We start from the raw sequence: 19,799 nt of genomic DNA on the forward strand, positions 1-19,799 counted from the left end.
CTTACCTAAGGTTTAATTTTGCTGCAGTCGCTGAGGTCTTAGTCCTGTATAGCCCAGTGAGATGAAGTCTAGCGGCCAGGTAAGCGTGCTTGCCTTTGACATCAAAGTAGCTTTGATCAAGGGGATGAAGCCTCCAGCTTCTTACTTCATCCCTCCCTCCCTCACCCACCCATACACACTCCCTTTCAGCTGGTCTCACCTATCACCTGCCAGTTTGTACTCCTTTCTCTCCTCCCACCTTCTTATTCTGACTCCTGCCCCCTTCTTTTCCAGTCCTGATGAATGGTCAAAACATTGACTGTTTATTCTTCTCCATAGATGCTGCCTGACCTGCTGATTTCCTCATCATTTTGTGTGTGTTACTTTGGATTTCCAGCGTCTGCAGAATCTCTTGTGCTCATGATGGAATATTCTTCACTTACATGAAGCTTAACACAATCTAGGACCAAACAGCTTGTCAGCCATCTTAAGTGCTTATGCTGTTCACCACTGACTGACAGTGTAGTTGTACCTTCTGCAAGGTGCACTACAGTTAAGTGCTGAGCACTTCCCCAAGTTGTAACCACAACCACTTCAAAGGATGAGACCTCTGGGTACAGAGTACCACCTGTGTACAGTATTGTGCCGGAGGCTTAGGCACTAGGTAAAAATACTGTGAAGTGAAAATGTCTTCAATATAGTGAAATGAAAGGTTTCTAAATATTATTTAAAAAAATCTATAAAGAGCAAATAAACAGTAAAATAAATTGAATCAAATCAATATTTGGTGTAATCACCCTTTACCTTACGTACACCGTCATGCAGTTTTACAAGAAAACCGGCTGATAGATTGGAGAACTTGCTACAGTTCTTTTGCAAACTTTGGCAGTCTTGCTTGATTCTGTCTCCAGGTAATCCCAGACAGTTTCAATGACGTTGAGATCAGGGCTCTGTGGAGGCCACACCATCTGAAACCATATATACAAAAAAAAATGTGAGGGTGTCTAAGACTTGAACAGCACTGTAGTTCTGTACCATCTTTACTTAGGTATATATTGCAGCTGCATCATCGATATTCTGTACTGTGTAAACTGTTAGCACCAGGACTATAGTAGTTCCTTCTCACCTCCACCTCCTTGAGAAACTAGGGATCGATAATAAATCCAAGATTCAGGATAGTTTAACGTCATTTCCTGAACACGAATGTAAAGGAGAACAAAATAATTGTTACTCCGGATCCGATGCAGCACCAAAAAGACCACTAAGATAACACAATAAATATAAATATGCAAGATAGCTTATATACATAGATAACTTGTACGTACATAAAGTGATGCTAGGCACAGGTGTGCCTATAAGGTGACTGATAGGAAATGATAAAGTGGTGGTTGGAGATATGGAGCAGTGGGTTAATAGGTGGAGGTGTTGATCAGCCTTACTGCTTGGGGAAAATATCTGTTTTTGAGTCTGTGGTGTCCTGGCATGGATGCTACATAGCCTCTACCCTGATGGGAGTGGGACAGAGAGTCCATGAGCAGAATGGGTGGGACCCTTTTCCAGCACCTTTCTGTATATATGTCCTTGATGGTGGGTAGGCTGCTGCCGGTGATACATTGGGCAGTTTTGACTACCTGTTGTAGAGCCTTCCCGTTTGCTGCAATGCAGTCTCTGTACCATGCAGAGATACAGCTTGCTACGATGCTCTCTGCTGTGGATCTGTAGAATGACTCAAATATAGATCTCTTCCACCTGAGAAAGTAAAGGCACTCGTGAGCTTTCCTCGTTGTGTAGAATGTGTTTTTTGGCTCCGTGAGAGGTTTTGCGAGAAGTGCACTTCCAGGAGTTTGAATCTGCTCACAGTTTCCACCACTGTGCCACCGATGTAAAGGGGGTGTGTGGTGCCGCTCTCCTGAAGTTGATAATTATGTCCTCCGTCTCGTTTACATTGAAGAAGAGGTTGTTCGCCTGGCACCAGGCCTTGAGCTCTTCCCCCTCTTCTCTGTAAGCCATCGAATAGCTGTTGGGGATGACCCCTACCATTGTGTCATCGGTGAATTTGGCAATCTGATTACTCGGCTGTGCAGGCATGTGTGAGTGGAGTGTATAGCACACAGTCCTGAGGGCTAACCATGTTGAGGGTGACAGGGAGGGAGGAGTGGTTCTGCTTCCTGACTGAGAAACTCTGACATCCAATTAGTTGTACAAGACAGAGGAGTAGGAGTTTGTTCAGCAAGGTCAGTTTGTCAGTCCTTGTTTCTGTAGTTTCATGAATCACCAAGGTAATATGTGGTGACAACTATGTACTTTGATAATAAATTCAATTTGACTTTGAAATGAATACTTAAAATGACACATGTATCTGTTTAGTTACAGATAAATGTGCTTTAGAGACCTACTAGCTTCTATTTACTTCTGTGTGAGATTTCCCACCTCCTGATCTGTTAGATTTTTCCTGTCTTCAAAGTACATTAATGATCAGTGTGTGTGTGTGTCTCCCTCCCTCCCTCCCCCTGGTCGTGGTTGACCATGGGTACTGCGCCTCTGGTAGTCTCCAGGGAGCAAGCCAGGGCAGAGTTGATACGGAGATCAGTCTGTTGCCCATGCAGTGGGACCCCTCTCCATGCTGATGACAGGGTCCACAGGAACGATGTAAGTCGGTTCAGTTTGGTGCCAGCAGCATCGCAGGAGTTGCCGTGCCGGTGCTGGGTACAGCAGTCAGCCGCCTTCAGGACTCCAACTCCGGATTTTTCCTCATGGTTTACTCCTGAAGCGGGTATAGCCGCAAGGCAGCGGAGGTTTGAAATCGGAGTTTTCTGTCTCCTAGATGAGCTACCATCCGTTGTTAACAAGCCCCGTCTGCCTGGAGCAACTGGTTTTAAGGCGCCAGTGGCTAACCTTTGCCCCTTCTCCTGTCAGTGAGAACAGCTCTGCCGGGCATAAGAACTCTGCCACACGTGAAGGCCAGGAGAGGTTCAGAGCGCTGCCCCACGACTTTGCTCTGTGATAACCTAAGCTGAACTATGAGACTCTCTTTGCGGGCTTCAGTGCTGAACACTATTTTCTTGTGGTTACTGTTTGCATGATGTGTTTTTTAATCTCCACACAGTGGGTGTTTGATAGCCTTTTGTTAATATTTGGGTTCCTTTGTGTTTCCTTGTTTCATAGCTGCCTGTTAGAAGATGAATCTCAGGGTTGTATAATGTGTACAAAGGTAGTCATAGCCAAAGGGTGGTAGTGGGGATGAGCTCCCACTGCTAAACAAACACTCTTCATGTCGTGCATCTCAAACAGCAAAGTCGTGGGGCAGCGCTCTGAACCATTCTGTCTCTTGCCCTGGGCCCTGACACCCTGACCTTTTCTTTCTGGTCTGGTGCAAAAATTGACGTCCAAACATCAGGTTCCATCATCCCAATGTTGCTCTGGGGCCAGGACCCCACTGACTCTATTCAGCCTCTATCCGATTTGGCCCTGCACTTAGTCTCCGTCCCAACATCAAGATCAGTCGATTTGGTATGCACTGGGGCCCGGACCTTGCCACCTCAATTTGGCCCGTAAACTGACCTTTCCAAATTGGGACGGCGCTTAAAACAATCAAACTCTGCCACTCTCGGTGGCAGGCCTCGCCTCGCCACACCAAATTGCCTTCAAGTCCAAAGGGAAGTTACAGACTATTACTTATGATGATCATTAGCCAGAAAAACTATGATTAGTGAAGTACTGTCAATGTTCCAGGCTGAGACCCTTCGTCAGGACTAACTGAAAGGAAAGATAGTAAATGATTTGAAAGTAGTGGGGGGAGGGGGAAATGTGAAATGATAGGAGAAGACCGGAGGGGGTGGGATGAAGCTAAGAGCTGGAAAGGTGATTGGCGAAAGTGACACGGAGCTGGAGAAGGGAAAGGATCATGGGATGGGAGGCCTCAGGAGAAAGAAAGGGGGAGGGGGGAGCACCAGAGAGAGATGGAGAACAAGCAGAGTGATGGACAGAGAAAAAAAAACAACTAAATATGTCAGGGATGGGGTAAGAAGGGGAGGATGGGCATTAACAGAAGTTAGAGAAGTCAATGTTCATGCCATCAGGTTGGAGGCTACCCAGCCAGTATATAAGGTGTTGTTCCTCCAACCTGAGTGTGGCTTCATCTTGACAGTAGAGGAGGCCATGGATAGACATATCAGAATGGGAATGGGACGTGGAACTAAAATGTGTGGCAACTGGGAGATCCTGCTTTCTCTGGCGGACAGAGTGTAGGTGTTCAGCGAAATGGTCTCCCAGTCTGCGTCTGGTCTCACCAAAAGTTTAAAAAGGGTTTTAGAAGGAAGCCTAGCAATTATAGACCTGTCAGTTTGACATCAGTGGTGGGTAAATTAATGGAAAGTATTCTTAGAGATAGTATTTATAATTATCTGGATAGACGGGATCTGATTAGAAGTAGCCAGCATGGATTTGTGCGTGGAAGGTCATGTTTGACAAACCTTATTGAATTTTTTGAAGAAGTTACAAGGAATGTTGACGAGGGTAAGGCAGTGGATGTAGTCTATATGGACTTCAGCAAAGCCTTTGACAAAGTTCCACATGGAAGGTTAGTTAAGAAGGTTCAGTCGTTAGGTATTAATGCTGGAGTAATAAAATGGATTCGACAGTGGCTGGATGGGAGATGCCAGAGAGTAGTGGTGGATAATTGTTTATCGGGATGGAGGCCGGTGACTAGCGGGGTGCCTTAGGGATCTGTTTTGGGCCCAATGTTGTTTGTAATATACATAAATGATCTGGATGATGGGGTGGTAAATTGGATTAGTAAGTATGCCGATGATACTCAAGGTAGGAGGTGTTGTGGATAATGAGGTGGATTTTCAAAGCTTGCAGGGAGATTTATGCCGGTTAGAAGAATGGGCTGAACGTTGGCAGATGGAGTTTAATGCTGAGAAGTGTGAGATTCTACATTTTGGCAGGAATAATCCAAATAGAACATACAGAGTAAATGGTAGGGCATTGAGGAATGCAGAGGAACAGAGAGATCTAGGAATAACTGCATAGTTCCCTGAAAGTGGAGTCTCATGTAGATAGGGTGGTGCAGAGGGCTTTTGGAACGCTGGCCTTTATAAATCAAAGCATTGAGTACAGAAGTTGGGATGTAATGCTAAAGTTGTACAAGGCATTGGTAAGGCCAAATTTGAAATATTGTGTGCAGTTCTGGTCACCGAATTATAGGAAAAATATCAATAAATTAGAGAGAGTGCAGAGACGATTTACTAGGATGTTACCTGGGTTTCAGCAATTAAGTTACAGAGAAAGGTTGAACAAGTTAGGTCTCTATTCATTGGAGCGTAGAAGGTTGAGGGGGGATTTGATCGAGGTATTTAAAATTTTGAGAGGGATAGATAGAGTTGACGTGAACAGGCTGTTTCCATTGAGAGTAGGGGAGATTCAAACTAGAGGACATGATTTGAGAGTTAGGGGGCAGAAGTTTAAGGGAAACACGAGGGGGTATTTCTTTACTCAAAGAGTGATAGCTGTGTGGAATGAGCTTCCTGTAGAAGTAGTAGAGGCCAGTTCAGTTGTGTCATTTAAGGTAAAATTGGATAGGTATATGGACAGGAAAGGAGTGGAGGGTTATGGGCTGAGTGCGGGTAGGTGGGACTAGGTGAGATTAAGGGTTCGGCACGGACTAGGAGGGCCAAGATGGCCTGTTTCCGTGCTGTGATTGTTATATGGTTATATGGTTATAATATATAAAAGGCCACACCGGGAGCACCGGACGCAGTATACCACACTAGCCGACTCACAGGTGAAGTGTCGCCTCACCTGGAAGGACTGTCTCAGGCCCTGAATGGTGGTGAGGGAGGAAGTGTAAGGGCAGGTGTAGCACTTGTTCCATTTACAAGGTTAAGTGCCAGGAGGGAGATCGGTGGGAAGGGATGGGGGGGACGAGTGGACAAGGGAGTCGCACAGGGAGCAAGGGGGAAAGCAGAAAGGGGGAGAGGGGGAGAGGGGGAAGATGTGTTTGGTAGTGGGATCCTGTTGGAGTTGGCAGAAGTTACAGAGAATTATACGTTGGACCTGGAGGCTGGTGGGGTGGTAGGTGAGGACAAGGGGAACCCTATCTCGAGTGGGGTGGCGGGCGGATGGGGTGAGGGCAGATGCGCGGGAAATGGGAGAGATGCTTTTGAGAGCAGAGTTGATGGTGGAAGAAGGGAAGCCCCTTTGTTTAAAAAAGGAAGACATGTCCTTCGTCCTGGAATAAAAAACCTCATCCTGAGAGCAGATATGGCAGAGACGGAGGAATTGTGAGAAGGAAATAGCCACCATTCAGGGCCCCAGACAGTCCTTCCAGGTGAGGCGACACTTCACCTGTGAGTCGGCTGGTGTGGTATACTGCATCTGGTGCTCCCGGTGTGGTCTTTTATATATTGGTGAGACCCGACGCAGACTGGGAGGCTGTTTTGCTCAACACCTATGCTTGGTCGACCAGAGAAAGCAGGATCTCCCAGTGGCCACACATTTTAATTCCACGTTCCATTCCCATTCTGATATGTCTATCCATTGCCTCCTCGACTATCAAAATGAATCCACACTCAGGTTGGAGGAACAACATCTTATATACCGGCTGGGTAGCCTCCAACCTGATGGCATGAACATTGACTTCTCTAACTTCTGTTAATGCCCCTCCTCCCCTTCTTACCCCCATCCCTGACATATTTAGTTGTTTTTTTCTCTCTGTCCATCACTCTGCCTGTTCTCCATCTCCCTCTGGTATTCCCCCCCTCCCCCTTTCTTTCTCCCGAGGCCTCCCGTCCCATGATCCTTTCCCTTCTCCAGCTCTGTATCACTTTTGCCAATCACCTTTCCAGCTCTTAGCTTCATCCCACCCCCTCCGGTCTTCTCCTATCATTTCGCATTTCCCCCTCCCCCCCACTACTTTCAAATCTCTCAGTACCTTTCCTTTCAGTTAGTCCTGAAGAAGGGTCTCGGCCCGAAACGTCGACAGTGCTTCTCCTTGTAGATGCTGCCTGACCTGCTGTGTTCCACCAGCATTTTGTATGTGTTGTTTGAATTTCTAGCATCTGCAGATTTCCTCGTGTTTGTTGATTAATGAAGTGTTTAGTTGTTTTCCATGTTTCATTAGCCACCAGCTGGAAATCGTTGAGGTTCACCTGCGCCATATTAAGTGGGGAGAATCCATTTTTGTGAAGAAATAATGGGGGAATTTTTCAGGGTCGTTTGTTGTTCGTCCTTCGGAGTCGAAGATGACCACGACTTCTTCTCACACCCTTGTATTTCCAAAGAATCTGGATAAGATGAGAGACAGTTTGATTTGATGTCTTTGAGGGCAAGTATGTTTCTGGATAAATTGATGTGCTAATTGATGCAGGATCTTGACCCGAAATGTCAGCCATCCCTCCACAGACGTTGACTGACCTGCTGATCCCTCCAGAGGTTTATTTCTTCCTCCAGGTTATGCCATTTGCTGCCGTTTGTATCTCTAATAGTTTTCATTCATTTGCAAAAAGAGGGGCAAGGTTCTCTTTCTCCATTCTCCCACATTTTCTGAGTGGGCATGGTTAAATTGCCACTCCTTCCCTTAGAACGGAGATGAGGAAGAATTTCTTCAGCCAGAGGGTGGTGAATCTGTGGAATTCATTGGCACAGACAGTTGTAGAGGTCAGGTCATTGGGTATATTTAAAGTTCAGGTTGATAGCTCCTTGATTAGTAATTTGTCAAAGATTATGGAGAGAAAGTAGGAGAATGGAGAGTAGGAAAGGGATAATAAATTAGATATGATGGAATGGCAGAGCAAACTTGATGGCCAAATGGCCGAATTCTGCTCTTTGTCTTATGGTCTTTCCCTATGAGAACGTTACATTATAATTGCCTTGTCTAGTTATGCTTTCTGTTCTAGCTACATTCTTTCCTGCTTGCTTTTAAAACTATAAAAATATACAAGAGTAACCTGTTGTACTTGCTAAACTAGTCAGTAAGATCATGGGTAATCTTGACTTTTTTTTACCCCCTCCATAGTGATCTCAAGATAAATCAGTTTTAGCAGTGAAACTACTCAGTGATGCATGCAACAGCGTGCATCAAATCTGTTGCTATTTGCAAGAGGCTACTGCTATGTTTGCCAGAGACTGCTGGCTGAAGTACTATATCTGTAAACTACTCCCCATCGTTTTCAATGGCATTTGTGAGTGGGGGAATTGGGGACTCCTGTCACTGTTCTGCTGTGGGGAGGGGGTATTTTGGGGCGCGGGTTTTGTTTCTTTTTTTGTGTTGGTGAGTTGATGTCTTTCAGTCTTTGAGTATTTCATGGCTATCTGGAGGAGACAACTATCAGAGTTGTACATGCATACTTTGACAATAAAATGAATCTTGAATCTTTGGGTAATATTAGCTACTTGTAACCTGAGGATATAGCGGCATAATATCAGTGAAATGCCACAGTGTGTTAGCAGCATAAGAAAATCAATCTGATTGAAGGAATAATGGACCATTTGTACTGGTATCCATTTCTGCTTGAGCTTATATAAAACAATGACTTTCAGAATCAGGTTTAATATCACTGGCATTTGTGCTGAAATTTGTTAACTTTGCAGCAGTAGAATAATGCAATACATGATAATAGAGAAGAAGGTGAATTACAGTAAGTATAAATGTATATCAAGTAGTTAAATAAGTAGTGCAAAAACAAATTTAAAAAAGTAGTGGGGTAGTGTCCATGGGTTCAATGCCCATTTAGAAATCAGATGGCAGAGGGGAAGGAGCTCTTCTTGAATTACTTAGGCTTCAGGCTTCTGTACTTCCTTCCCAAAAGTAACAATGAGAAGAGGGCATGTCCTGGGTGGTGGGGACCTTAATGATGAACACTGCCTTTTTTTTGAGGCATTGATCCTTGAAGATGTCTTGGATACTACAGAGGATAGTGACCATGATTTTACAACTCTCTGCAGCTTTGAAATCTGGTGTTAAACCAAGGATATTTATGCTCATCAGCGAGACATAAAAGATCCCATGGCCATTATCGGAAGAAAAGTCTTAAGAGTTGTTCCTGGACTTCCCATCAGTTGACCACCAAGCTAATGATGGACAACCTGGTCATTATTAAATTGCTCAGTGTAGGAGCTTAAGTGCAAATTGGGTGTTGTACATGGATTTCAGCAAGGCATTTAATAAAATACCCCACGCAAGGCTTATTGAGAAAGTAAGGAGGCATGGGATCCAAGGGGACATTGCTTTGTGGATCCAGCGCTAGCTTGCCTAGCTTACAAAGAGTGTTTGTAGACGGGTCATATTCTGCATGGAGGTCGGTGACCAGCGGAGTGCCTCAGGAATCTGTTCTTGGACCTTTACTGTTCGTGATTTTTATAAATGACCTGGATGAGGAAGTGGAGGAATGGGTTATTAAGTTTGCTGATGTCAGAAAGGTTGGAGGTGTTGTGGATAGTGTGGAGGGCTGACAGAGGTTACAGCGGGACATTGATAGGATGCAAAACTGGGTTGACAAGTGGCAGATGGGTTCAACCCAGCTAAGGGTGAAGTGGTTCGTTTTGGTAGGTCAAATATGATGGCAGAGTATAGTATTAATGGTAAGACTCTTGGCAGTGTGGAGGATCAAAGGGATCTTGGAGTCTGTGGGGTCTGAGTCCATAGGACACTCAAAGCAGCTGTGCAGGTTGACTGTGTGGTTAAGAAGGCGTATGGTGAATTAGTCTTCGTCAATTATGGAATTGAATTTAGGAGCTGAGAGGTAACGTTGCAGCTATATAGGACCCTGGTCAGACCCCTTGAGTACTGTGCTCAATTCTGGTCACCTCACAACAGGAAGGATGTGGAAGCCATAGAAAGGGTGCAGAGGAGATCTACAAGGATGTTGCCTGACTTGGGGAGCGTGCCTTATGAGAATAGGTTGAGTGAACTCGGCCTTTTCTCCTTGGAGCGACGGAGGGTGAGAGGTGACTTGACAGAGGTGTCCGAGATGATGAGAGGCATTGGTCATGTGGGAGGCTTTTTCCCAGGGCTGAAATGGTTGCCACAAGAGGACCACAGGTTTAAGGTGCTGGGGAGTAGGTACAGAGGAGATGTCGGTAAGTTTTTACTTAGTGGTGAATGCATGGAATGGGCTGCCGGCAACGGCGATGGAGGTGGATACGATAGGGTCTTTTAAGAGGCTTTTAGATAGGTACGTGGAGCTTAGTAAAATAGCAGGCTGTAGCTAAGCCTAGTAATTTCTAAGGTGGGAACATGTTCAACACGGCTTTGTGGGCCGAAGGGCTTGTATTGTGCTGTAGGTTTTCTATGTTTCTATGTCTTTCCTATAATACTGACTACATTGCCTAAAACATGTAAATCCTTTCCAATCTTTTAAATTCAGTGAACTAGAAATATTGCTGAAGTGATGTGATGGTTCTTTACTGCATTCCTGCTCATGGATATTCTTTGTTTCCCACAGATTTGAAGAGCCATCAGTGAGGCTGTTGCTTCATGTTGGTAAGCTGGGTGGTTCATGTCAGACTCTACGCTCACCGCACACTGACCGGGGCCCGGACTGCAGCAAGGAGGGTTGTTCAGCCAGAATCTTCGTTCCATATTTTTGCAGGGCAACGCTCTGCGATGGAAACGGGAAATGAGTCACTGGCAGATCCGCAGCTGACGCAACAAAGTAATCGTGATGATCAGCTCCAAAAAGCAAACCTTTTGAACGCTATGCCAGACACTTTGCCTGATTGTGAAACTTCTCCAAGTATTCAAAATGGAGAAACTGTTATAAATGAAGGGAAAGCGGAAATCGTTTTTCCCAATGCAAATGAAGTATTTTACAATCCTGTTCAAGAGTTCAATCGTGATCTGACGTAAGTAACAGTCTTGTGGATCAGTGTTATCCCAGTAAGTTTTTTTTTCCCCAAGAGCTCTAATTATGCTGACACAAAGGACTAAACAGGTTTCCCCTGCTATCCGAAGGTAGAGTGTTCCTATGAAACGGATCGTAAGCCGGAATGTTGTAAAGTGAAGAAGCAATTACCATTTACTTATATGGGAAAAATCTGAGTGTTCACAGACCCAACAAATAACCTACCAAATCATGCCAAATAACACAAAACCTAAAATAACAGTAACGTGTAGTAAAAACAGGAATGATATGATAAATACACAGCCTATATAAAGTAGAAGTGCTTTACTACAATCATTGCAGCGCTGTCCACCACAGCGAAAATCTCATGCAAGCACTCTCGGCGCAAGCGCTCTGGGCAGAAGCGCTCTCTCCAGTAACCTTTAAGCTATGAAGCTGTCAAATTAAACCAAATAACAAATCATACCAAATAACACAAAAATACACAGCCTATATAAAGTAGAAATAATGTATGTACAGTGTAGTTTCACTTACCGGAATCGGGAAGACAGTGAGCACACTGGTGATGGTGTGTTAGGCTGAGTCGTCGGAAGTTGGGTGGTGGGAGACTGGGGTGTCATCTCATCGTTGTCTGTTTCCATCAGGGCAGGCAGGTCACCTTCTATGTCTGCCTCAATGTTGAAGGTTGAGGTTCGTCATCTGCTGTGGCTGATGTGGAAGGCTTGAAAAATGACAGTATGTTTGACTGCTTAGCCTCGTGCATTTTTCTATCATAAAGTTCTTTGTAAGCACTCAAACTATCCTGCAAATATACCCTAAACCTACGTACTCTTTCAAAATTAAAGTCATACTTTTCTGCAATCATTGCAGCATTGTCAATCGGAGTGAAAATCTCACGCAGTTGCTTCACATTCAGTTCCTAGATGAATTCACTTTCGGGCTGTTCGCTACTGCATTGGGTTTCGATTGTTATCCTTTCCTCTTACAACTGCATCAGCCCTTCATCTGTCAGTTCTTGGTCATGGGATGCCAAAACCTCTTCAACACCATCTTTGTTAACTTCCACAAACCCAGCCTCCTTAGCCAAACTCACTATGTCCTTACTTTGTTCACCACAATCGAAAAACTAGACATAATTAAGCTTTATGCTAAGTGTAACACCTTTACGAGTTCTTTTAGGCTTTTCCGATACAGTATCTTAGAACTCATCTTGCTAATGGATGCACAAAATATATCGACATAAAGCACAGATGCTCTCAGGCTCGTGTTTAAGCAATGCTGGCAAGATTGCAGTTCTGGGGGAGGAGCTCGGCTGCTCAGCATGCGCGCTGCCTTTTCTCAATACAGTGAAAACACCTTCTTTTAGCGAAGACAGGTAACTAATGTAGGTCTTTCGTAACAGCGAAATGTCGTAAAGCGAATGTTCGAAAAACGGGGGCCACCTGTACTTGTGCTTTTACTGTTACTTTCAATGGGAGGGTATTAAGTTTTAAAAAGATAAGAACGTGAAAACAGCTGAGAGGATCATGGGCCCACACTCAACATTTTTGCAACAACTCTGCCAGCAGATTTCTGAACTGTCCATGAACACTACCTGACTATTTTGCTCTCTTTTTGCACTATTTAATTTTTATTATTCTTATTGTAACGTAATTTTTTGTGTTGCACTGTATTGCTGCAATTTTCACAACATACATCAGTAATAATAAATCCGATTCGAAGTATTTTTGTAACCTTGACCAAGGTGCTTCGCGGAGGCACAGCAAACGGAGCATGATGTGATGAGGATGTGAACAGCAAATTCTCTGAGATGATTAAAGAGGTAATATGAGAGTGCAGGTTCATTTGTAGAACGTTCTGCTTTTGGAGATGGGGAAGCAGTGGAGAACATGGGACAATGTGATAGAAGGAACTGGAAACCATCAGGGTTTAAAGTTGAAGGTTATTTCACTGTGTTTCAGACCTCTCCATGAGCTCGCAGCCAGGAAACCTTGATGAGGACCTGATGCATTCTTTGGGAACACCAGGTAGAGGTAGAAGTAATTAGAGTGGGATAAATTATATAACGAGCAAACTCTATAAATAAATGGTAGATTAGACCAAAAGGGATAGGAGCAGAATTAGGTTATTCAACCCATTGAGTCTGCTCCACCATTCCATAACAGTTTTATTTTCTCTCTCAACCCCATTCTCCTGCCTTCTCCCTGTAGCCTTTGACACCCTTACTGATCAAGAACCTATCAACCTCCACTTCAAATATACACAATGACTTAGCCTCCACAGTTGTCTATGGTAATGTGGATTGAGGCCCTTCTGTCAAATCTTTAGATGTAATGCTATAATTAGTCGAGGGCTGTCTGGTGTTTCCGGTGGGGAAGCATCCAGGTGGCTAGCAAACCTGATCATTCTGACTGGTTCTATCCTCTGGCTGGAGTTGGAGGCATTGCACTGTTAAGGGATTGGTTATTAGATTAGAGACTTGTTAAAGAGTAATTGCCAATCTTTGCAATCCTTGTATTTAGAGATACAGTTCTCCCAGCTCAGTGAGCCATGCCACACAGCATCCTACCTGTTCAACACTAGCCTAATCACTGAACAATTTACAACAGCCAGTTAACATACTAACCAGTACGTCTTTAGACTGTAGGAAGAAACCAGAGCACGCAGATCACACGGAGAACCTACAAACTTACAGGTGGCACCAGAATTGAACTCCGAGCTCTGGAATGCCCTGAGCTGTAATAGTGTCTTGCCAACCGCGCCATAACCATGGTGCCTTTATCTATTTATCTATCCCTTTTTGCCCATTGGTTGCTTGTCAGCCTTTATTTGTGTGTGTTTTTTTCATTGATTCTATTGTATTTCTTTGTTCTACTGTGAATCTCAGTATATGGTGACATAAACTATACATACTTTGCTATTTTATTTTGGACAATGATAAGGGAAGTAGGCATTGTGAAGTCTGAAGAAAGCAGTGCAGTTATTGCTGCTTTGTTGTGTCTCTCAGGTGTGCTGTCATCACGGAGTTTGCTCGTCAGAAGCTCCTGGCCAAGGGTATTCAAGGTGAGTGGAATTAGCTCTGTGCCACCTATATAATGGGAAGTTTTGCTCAAGAGAGAATCTTAACTGTCCTTAAAATATCCTGTGCAGCATTGGTCCCCGGAGAGCGCGACAGACCCAAGTTGGTCGTAAGTCTGGCCGAAAGCAAGACTGCTGAGCAGGGAGGTGCTCCAGTGATTAAGAAGACAGCCAGTGTTGGGGAGAAATGTGAGGTGAAGCAACTCTTTTCAGAATCAGGTTTAATGTCACTGGCCTATGTCATGAACTTTGTTGTTTTTGTGGCAATGGTGTATTACAATACATAATTCAGATTCAGTTTATTGTCATTTCGAAACCACAAATGCAATGCAGTTAAAAAATGAGACAACGTTCCTCCAGAATGATATCACAAAAGCATATGACAAAACAGACTACACTAGAAAATCCACATAACGTTTGGCAATCCCCAATCCAGAGTCCAGAGAGGCTGCTGCATATTAAAATCGCACAACCGTCTTAGTGCGTTCCCTGGAAAAGAGCTCCAAATCCACCAGACAAACCAAGACCAAAAACTAAAGCTACAAGACATGCACAAAACCACATAGTTCCAACATACAGTTACAACAGTGCAAACAATAGCATAATTGTTAAAAAAAACAGACCATGGGCACAGTAAAAATAGTCCAAAGATGTTAAAAGACTAAGTTCGAAAGAAACCACCACACAGTTTCCACAAGTCCTCAGGGTCCCGATTGACTTGTCATCCCACGCCTGTGGCAGAAGGGAATACCCCTGCTATGAACTTCCATGGCACCGCCCGACTCAGCCTCGCAGACGCAGTACACAGTGAAAGTGACCTGATTGCAGCGGATTCCGAGTCCGTCGAACCTCCGACCATCCCCTCTGGCACAGCTTCTCTGAGCACCATCCTCTGCTGAGCATATTAAGACAATGGACATCGGCAACGCGACCCTGAGGACTTGGGGGCCTGTTCTTCCCAGCAGAGACCCAGACCTCGCAGCAGCAGCAACGAAGAAGGTCTTCCTGGAGATTTCCAGATGTTCCTCTGAGCTCCCACATCCGTTTTCAACCGATTATGATTGTGCATGGCACCCCACTTCACAAATAACAGATAATCAGCTCTGGAGTGGCCGTTGCAAGCTGCGTCGCACCGCCATCTTGAATCACATATGTATTATTCTGGTTTTAAAATAAAAGTAGTGAGGTAGTGTTCATGGGTTGAATGTGCATTCAGAAATTGGATAGCAGGGGAAGAAGCTGTTCCTGAATTATAGACTGTGTGCCTTCAGGCTCCTGTACCTCCTTCCTGATGGTAGCAATTTGAAGAGGGTATGTCCTGGGTGATGGGGTGTCCTTAATCATGGATGCTGCCTTTTTGAGGCATTGCTCCTTAAAGATATCCTGGATGCTGTGGAGACTAATGCCCATGATGGAGCTGACTGAGTTCACAAATTTCTGCAGCTTGTCTCAATCCTGTGCATTACCCCCCCCCCCTCCACACCCACCCCCACCATACCAGACGGTGATGCAGCCAGTTGGAATGCTCTCTATGGTACATCTGTAGAAATTTTTAAGTGTCTTTGGTGACATACCAGGTCTTCTCAAACTCATGAAATATAGCTGTTTTAAGTGTCTTCAAATGAAAGGTGTGGCTGTTCGATCAGATTCCTTGTTGCTGCAGCTTCACACACAGGTGTAGGAGGACTGACTCATTTGAAGAGCAGTGATTCAGCATCTGGCGTTATTTGCCCTGACGGGAGAGTTTGAAGGGATGGTGCCTTTGAAAGTGAAGCAACAACTTGAAACTCCCCATGCAAGGGAGCAGTGGTAATACATCAGCTCCAGGCAGCTTGCTGCCCCCATCTCATTTCATTTGAGATTTCATTGCTTTTGGTCCCCTTCAACCAGGGACTGCCGAAATAATTTATCCCGCTTCATCTCCTTGTAGGATTTTTATTTATATCCACCTGAGTGATTAGTTGGGTCTTTGGTACAGTGTCCTGTTGGAGAGATGCTGTCTCGGACAGTTTATCACTCCCTCTGGTGTCAGCTTGGATAATGAAGAAGGTAGGGTTTGATATGCAAGTCTGAGTTTTGCTGGAGATGTTTGATACTTTAATATGGGTTGTGAAATGCTCGTCTTGATGAAATCCATCAGAAACCCCTGCACTCTGCCTCAAGGTCAACTTCTCTGTTTTTAATTTGTGTGTCAATCTTTGTAGTCCCTAATTCGTCTGTCTGCTGTGCAGGATGGGATCCGTATATTGGAAGGGTTGGCAGCGTCCGGGCTCCGCTCGATTCGCTTCGCCAAGGAAGTCCCTGGAATTCACAGCATTGTCGCAAATGATTTCTCCTCGAAAGCAGTGGAGCTAATGCAGAGGAACATTGAACTCAATGGAGTGGGGCACATGGTAACTGCAAGCTTGGCAGATGCAAGGTATGGTGTACTTGTTTGTTGTTAAGGGATGGGATGAGGGCTCTTTCAGTATTTGTACCAGTGTGTGATCGGACTGTTCTTGGATTTGTGTATATGTACTGTAGATTATTCATGAAAGACCTTGTTGATATAGTGGTCTTAATTCGACATTTTTGTGCTCAATGAGCTAGGAATAACAGGTCAGGGATCAGATAATGGGATGTGGCATATGGAAACAGTGGTGTACTGCTTCATCAGAGAGTGGCACCTCCAGCTCCCTCAATATTGCATTTGGCTTTTCAGCCTGTGGAGCTTGTGTTTGACGGTCTACACTCAGTCTTCTGCTGGGCTAATACACTTCTTCTATCTCATGACAAGGAAGGAAGCTATTCGGCCCATCTAGCATGTGTTGCCTGCTCTGGGACCAATCCCATTTTCCACTTCACCCAACTTATTTCCCTGCACTGAATTCCCGCTCGTGTTCTCATCACTCCTTCCCTTGTACTCCCCTTGCTGCCACAATTCTCCTACTGTGCTTCTACGCTAATTTAAAGTGACAGTTAACCTGCAGACTTGTCTGTCTCTTGGAACAGTGAGGCATGATAGTTGTTACGGATTCAAGCAACAATAAATATATGAGTTAGGCAGGGGTTTTTATAACAAATAACACATTTATTAAAAACTGAAAACAACCCCCCCCCCCCCAAAAAAGTAAACAAACCACTCACGTAACCGGAAATCAGCTGCTGTGCGGCAGCTTAAACAGTTCTTAAAGCGATGTTGCAAAAACAGTTCTTCAAAGTAGTATTGCAAAAGTTCAAAATGCTCACAGTCCATTTAAGGGAGAGACTTTTTTAAGACGATTTAAATTCTCTTTCACGTCGTGTTGCTTCGGTTCCCAAATCGAACTTTTCCCACGAAGAATTTATGTAGATTGACAAATGGAATGGCTTAAAGGCACTGACCTTTCCTTTGCAGAACTGTTCCCAATCTTTTCTGCTATTTCAAAGGGATTAACACGAGAACAGTCAATGAATTCCTTCCGAATGAGGATCAAACAAGGTCGAATCTGTTTCACCGTTGAAATCGATTTCCCTTGATCTTTTAATTCCCGAACTCCGATCTTCACTTTCCACTGATTCTCAACTAGCAGTATTATAAAGAAACTGCTGGCAATGACCTTTTAACTTTAGGCATTAGATAAAACTTCATCTTTCAACTAAACTGCGTCATCACATTAAATCACGCAGTGGCATGAAGTCAACATGGCAAATCCAGCCACGAACTGCCCCTCCTCACAGGGTGGGGTCCTCCTTTTATACCCTGTATATAAAAAAAACTGTCACATGACCTCTACTGGCGGGAAAATGACATCACTCCACTGTCACAAGACCATTACCTCAAGTCCAGTATAGCTTCAACCCCAGTCACGTGACAAGGGTACGTGACATAGTATAGTGGTCAGCACATTGCTTTACAATGCCTGTTGTAAGATTGAGGTTCAATTCCTGCTACTCTCTGTAAGGAGCTTGTGTGGTCTCCCCGTGACCGTGTAGGATTCCTCTGGGTGCTCTAGTTCCCTTCCACATTTTAAAGACATGGTTAAGGGTAGTAAATTGTCGGTGACACCTGTGAGCTGCTCAGTATGAACCGCGTTTATTCGATTTGACACAAAAGGTGTGTTTTGCTGTATGTTTGAACACACACGTGACAAATAAAGCTAATCTTTAAAAGAAAGAAAAGATCCTGGTGTACCTGGGATCAATCCACTTGCCCGCTTGGTTGTGGGGAGAACATGGATATTTCACATTCAAAGTAAATTTATTATCAAAGTTTACGCAAGTCACCATTTGCAACCGTGAGATTAATTCTCTGGTGGCATTCACAGTATCTTCGAAAAACACAACAGAATCAAGGAAAGGTTGCATCTAACAGGACAGGCCAACAGCCAGTGTGCAAAAGACAACAAACTGTGCAAGTACAAAAGAAAAATTAATAAATAAGCAACAAATATTAAGAACATGAGATGAAGAGTTCAGAGGATTTTGGAGTAGATCAGTGATGGGGTGAGTGAAGCTATCCCCTCTGGTTCAAGAGCCTGAAGGTTGAGGGGTAATAACTGTTCCTGAACCTGGTGGTGTGTGTCCTGAGGCTCCTGTACCTCCTTCCTGGTGGCAGCAGGAAGAAGTAAGCGTAGTCTGGATGGTGTGGGTCCTTGATGCTGAATACTGCTCTCCTGTGATGGCGATTCGTGTAGATGTGCTCAGTGGCGGTGTGGCGCTGTATCCACAACTTTTTGTAGAAATTTCCGTTCTAGAGTATTAGTGTTTCCGTTCCAGGCAGTGATACAGCCAGTCAATATACTCTTCACCAGACACCTATAGAAGTTTGTCAAAGTTTGAAATGTCTTACCGAATTGTTGTAAACTTGCAAGGAAGTGAAGGTGCTGTCGTGCTTTCTTTGTAGTTGTACTTGTGTGCCTGGCTCAGGATAGATCCCCTGAAATGGGAACGCGGAAGGAACTTAAAGTTGTTGACCCTCTCCGCCTCGGAACTCCTGATGAGAACTCCTTCACGGACCTCCGGTTTCCTCCTCCTGAAGTCAGTAATCGGCTCCTTGGTCTTGCTGACATTCAGAGATTACCTGTCTGATTGGACCCAGGACGTCAGAGTTGAGGGGCAGCATACGATCTGCTGCATCAGTGTTTAACTTCGTATGCAAAGCATACCCTCAAGGAAAGTGAAGAGAAATGTTCAGATTTCAGAATTTGGTTTATCATCACTGAATTGTGTGTCATGAAATTTTAAAGTTTGCAATACACTGCAAAGACAAAAATAATTACTATAAATTACAAAATGAATGGTGGCCACAGTAGTACCCCTGAATAATCTTGTGTGGGATGCAGGCAATAGTGATAGGTCAGTATTTGTTGGCTGGCCCTTGCAGGTGGTTGTGAGCCCATGTCTTAAAACCACTGCGGTCCATGTAGGAAAAATGCTCTCAGTCCTGTTGATCAGGATTACTAGCTTTACACCCATAATGATAAGGGAGTGGATTTCCAACCCAAAATGGGTTCTCGGAGAGTTTATTGGTTTGGGATGTGTGGTCAAAGAAAGGTATAAAGGAAGAATGTAAGAGTTGCCATTCAGTAATCCCTCTCTTTGTAAATTAATGATTGGTACTTCTCCAATGATTGTTCAAGATCCAAGCCAGAGTAGCTTCTCTGCACATCACCATTTTGAATTTGTTTCCGTGTCGTTACTTGTGTTTTCTCTGTCCGCGATTGCTTATGGATAAGACTGTGCTGTGAGATGCTGAGATTACTAACCTGGGAGGCCCTGCACTCTGACACTTTCCACAGCATGCTCCTGTATGAGTCCAAAAGGAGACGGGACTGGTTTGATGTGATTGACCTGGATCCCTACGGAAGTCCATCGCAGTTCATTGATGCGGCTGTCCAAGCAGTGAGTGAAGGAGGTGAGAGAGACGAGCAGCTGTCT

The 19,799-nt window shown here is 44.4% G+C and overlaps 2 protein-coding genes across 7 annotated transcripts in view; one reads left to right on the forward strand and one right to left on the reverse strand.

Moving 5' to 3' along the window:
* The window catches only part of LOC132406540 (nucleus accumbens-associated protein 1-like), a 66,009-nt gene that overhangs the window by 26,638 nt on the left and 19,572 nt on the right, over positions 1-19,799 (reverse strand). For 4 of the 5 annotated variants that reach the window (XM_059992340.1, XM_059992341.1, XM_059992342.1 and 1 more), the window contains 2 exons: positions 11,358-11,544; positions 784-947 (listed from right to left, as the gene is read on the reverse strand). The gene's annotated coding sequence lies outside the window, so the exon portion shown is untranslated. The remainder of the gene's footprint in view (positions 1-783; positions 948-11,357; positions 11,545-19,799) is intronic. The other variant, XM_059992343.1, reaches the window with a different exon arrangement.
* The window catches only part of trmt1 (tRNA methyltransferase 1), a 62,309-nt gene that overhangs the window by 8,105 nt on the left and 34,405 nt on the right, over positions 1-19,799 (forward strand). For both annotated transcript variants that reach the window (XM_059992338.1, XM_059992337.1), the window contains exons 2-6: positions 10,425-10,824; positions 13,831-13,886; positions 13,974-14,095; positions 16,133-16,320; positions 19,661-19,776. In XM_059992338.1, the coding sequence (XP_059848321.1) occupies positions 10,457-10,824; positions 13,831-13,886; positions 13,974-14,095; positions 16,133-16,320; positions 19,661-19,776 (850 nt within the window). In that variant the 5' untranslated portion in view covers positions 10,425-10,456. The remainder of the gene's footprint in view (positions 1-10,424; positions 10,825-13,830; positions 13,887-13,973; positions 14,096-16,132; positions 16,321-19,660; positions 19,777-19,799) is intronic.

The sequence above is a fragment of the Hypanus sabinus genome, chromosome 16 (genome assembly GCF_030144855.1).
Source record: "Hypanus sabinus isolate sHypSab1 chromosome 16, sHypSab1.hap1, whole genome shotgun sequence".
Taxonomy (NCBI): Eukaryota; Metazoa; Chordata; class Chondrichthyes; order Myliobatiformes; family Dasyatidae; genus Hypanus; species Hypanus sabinus.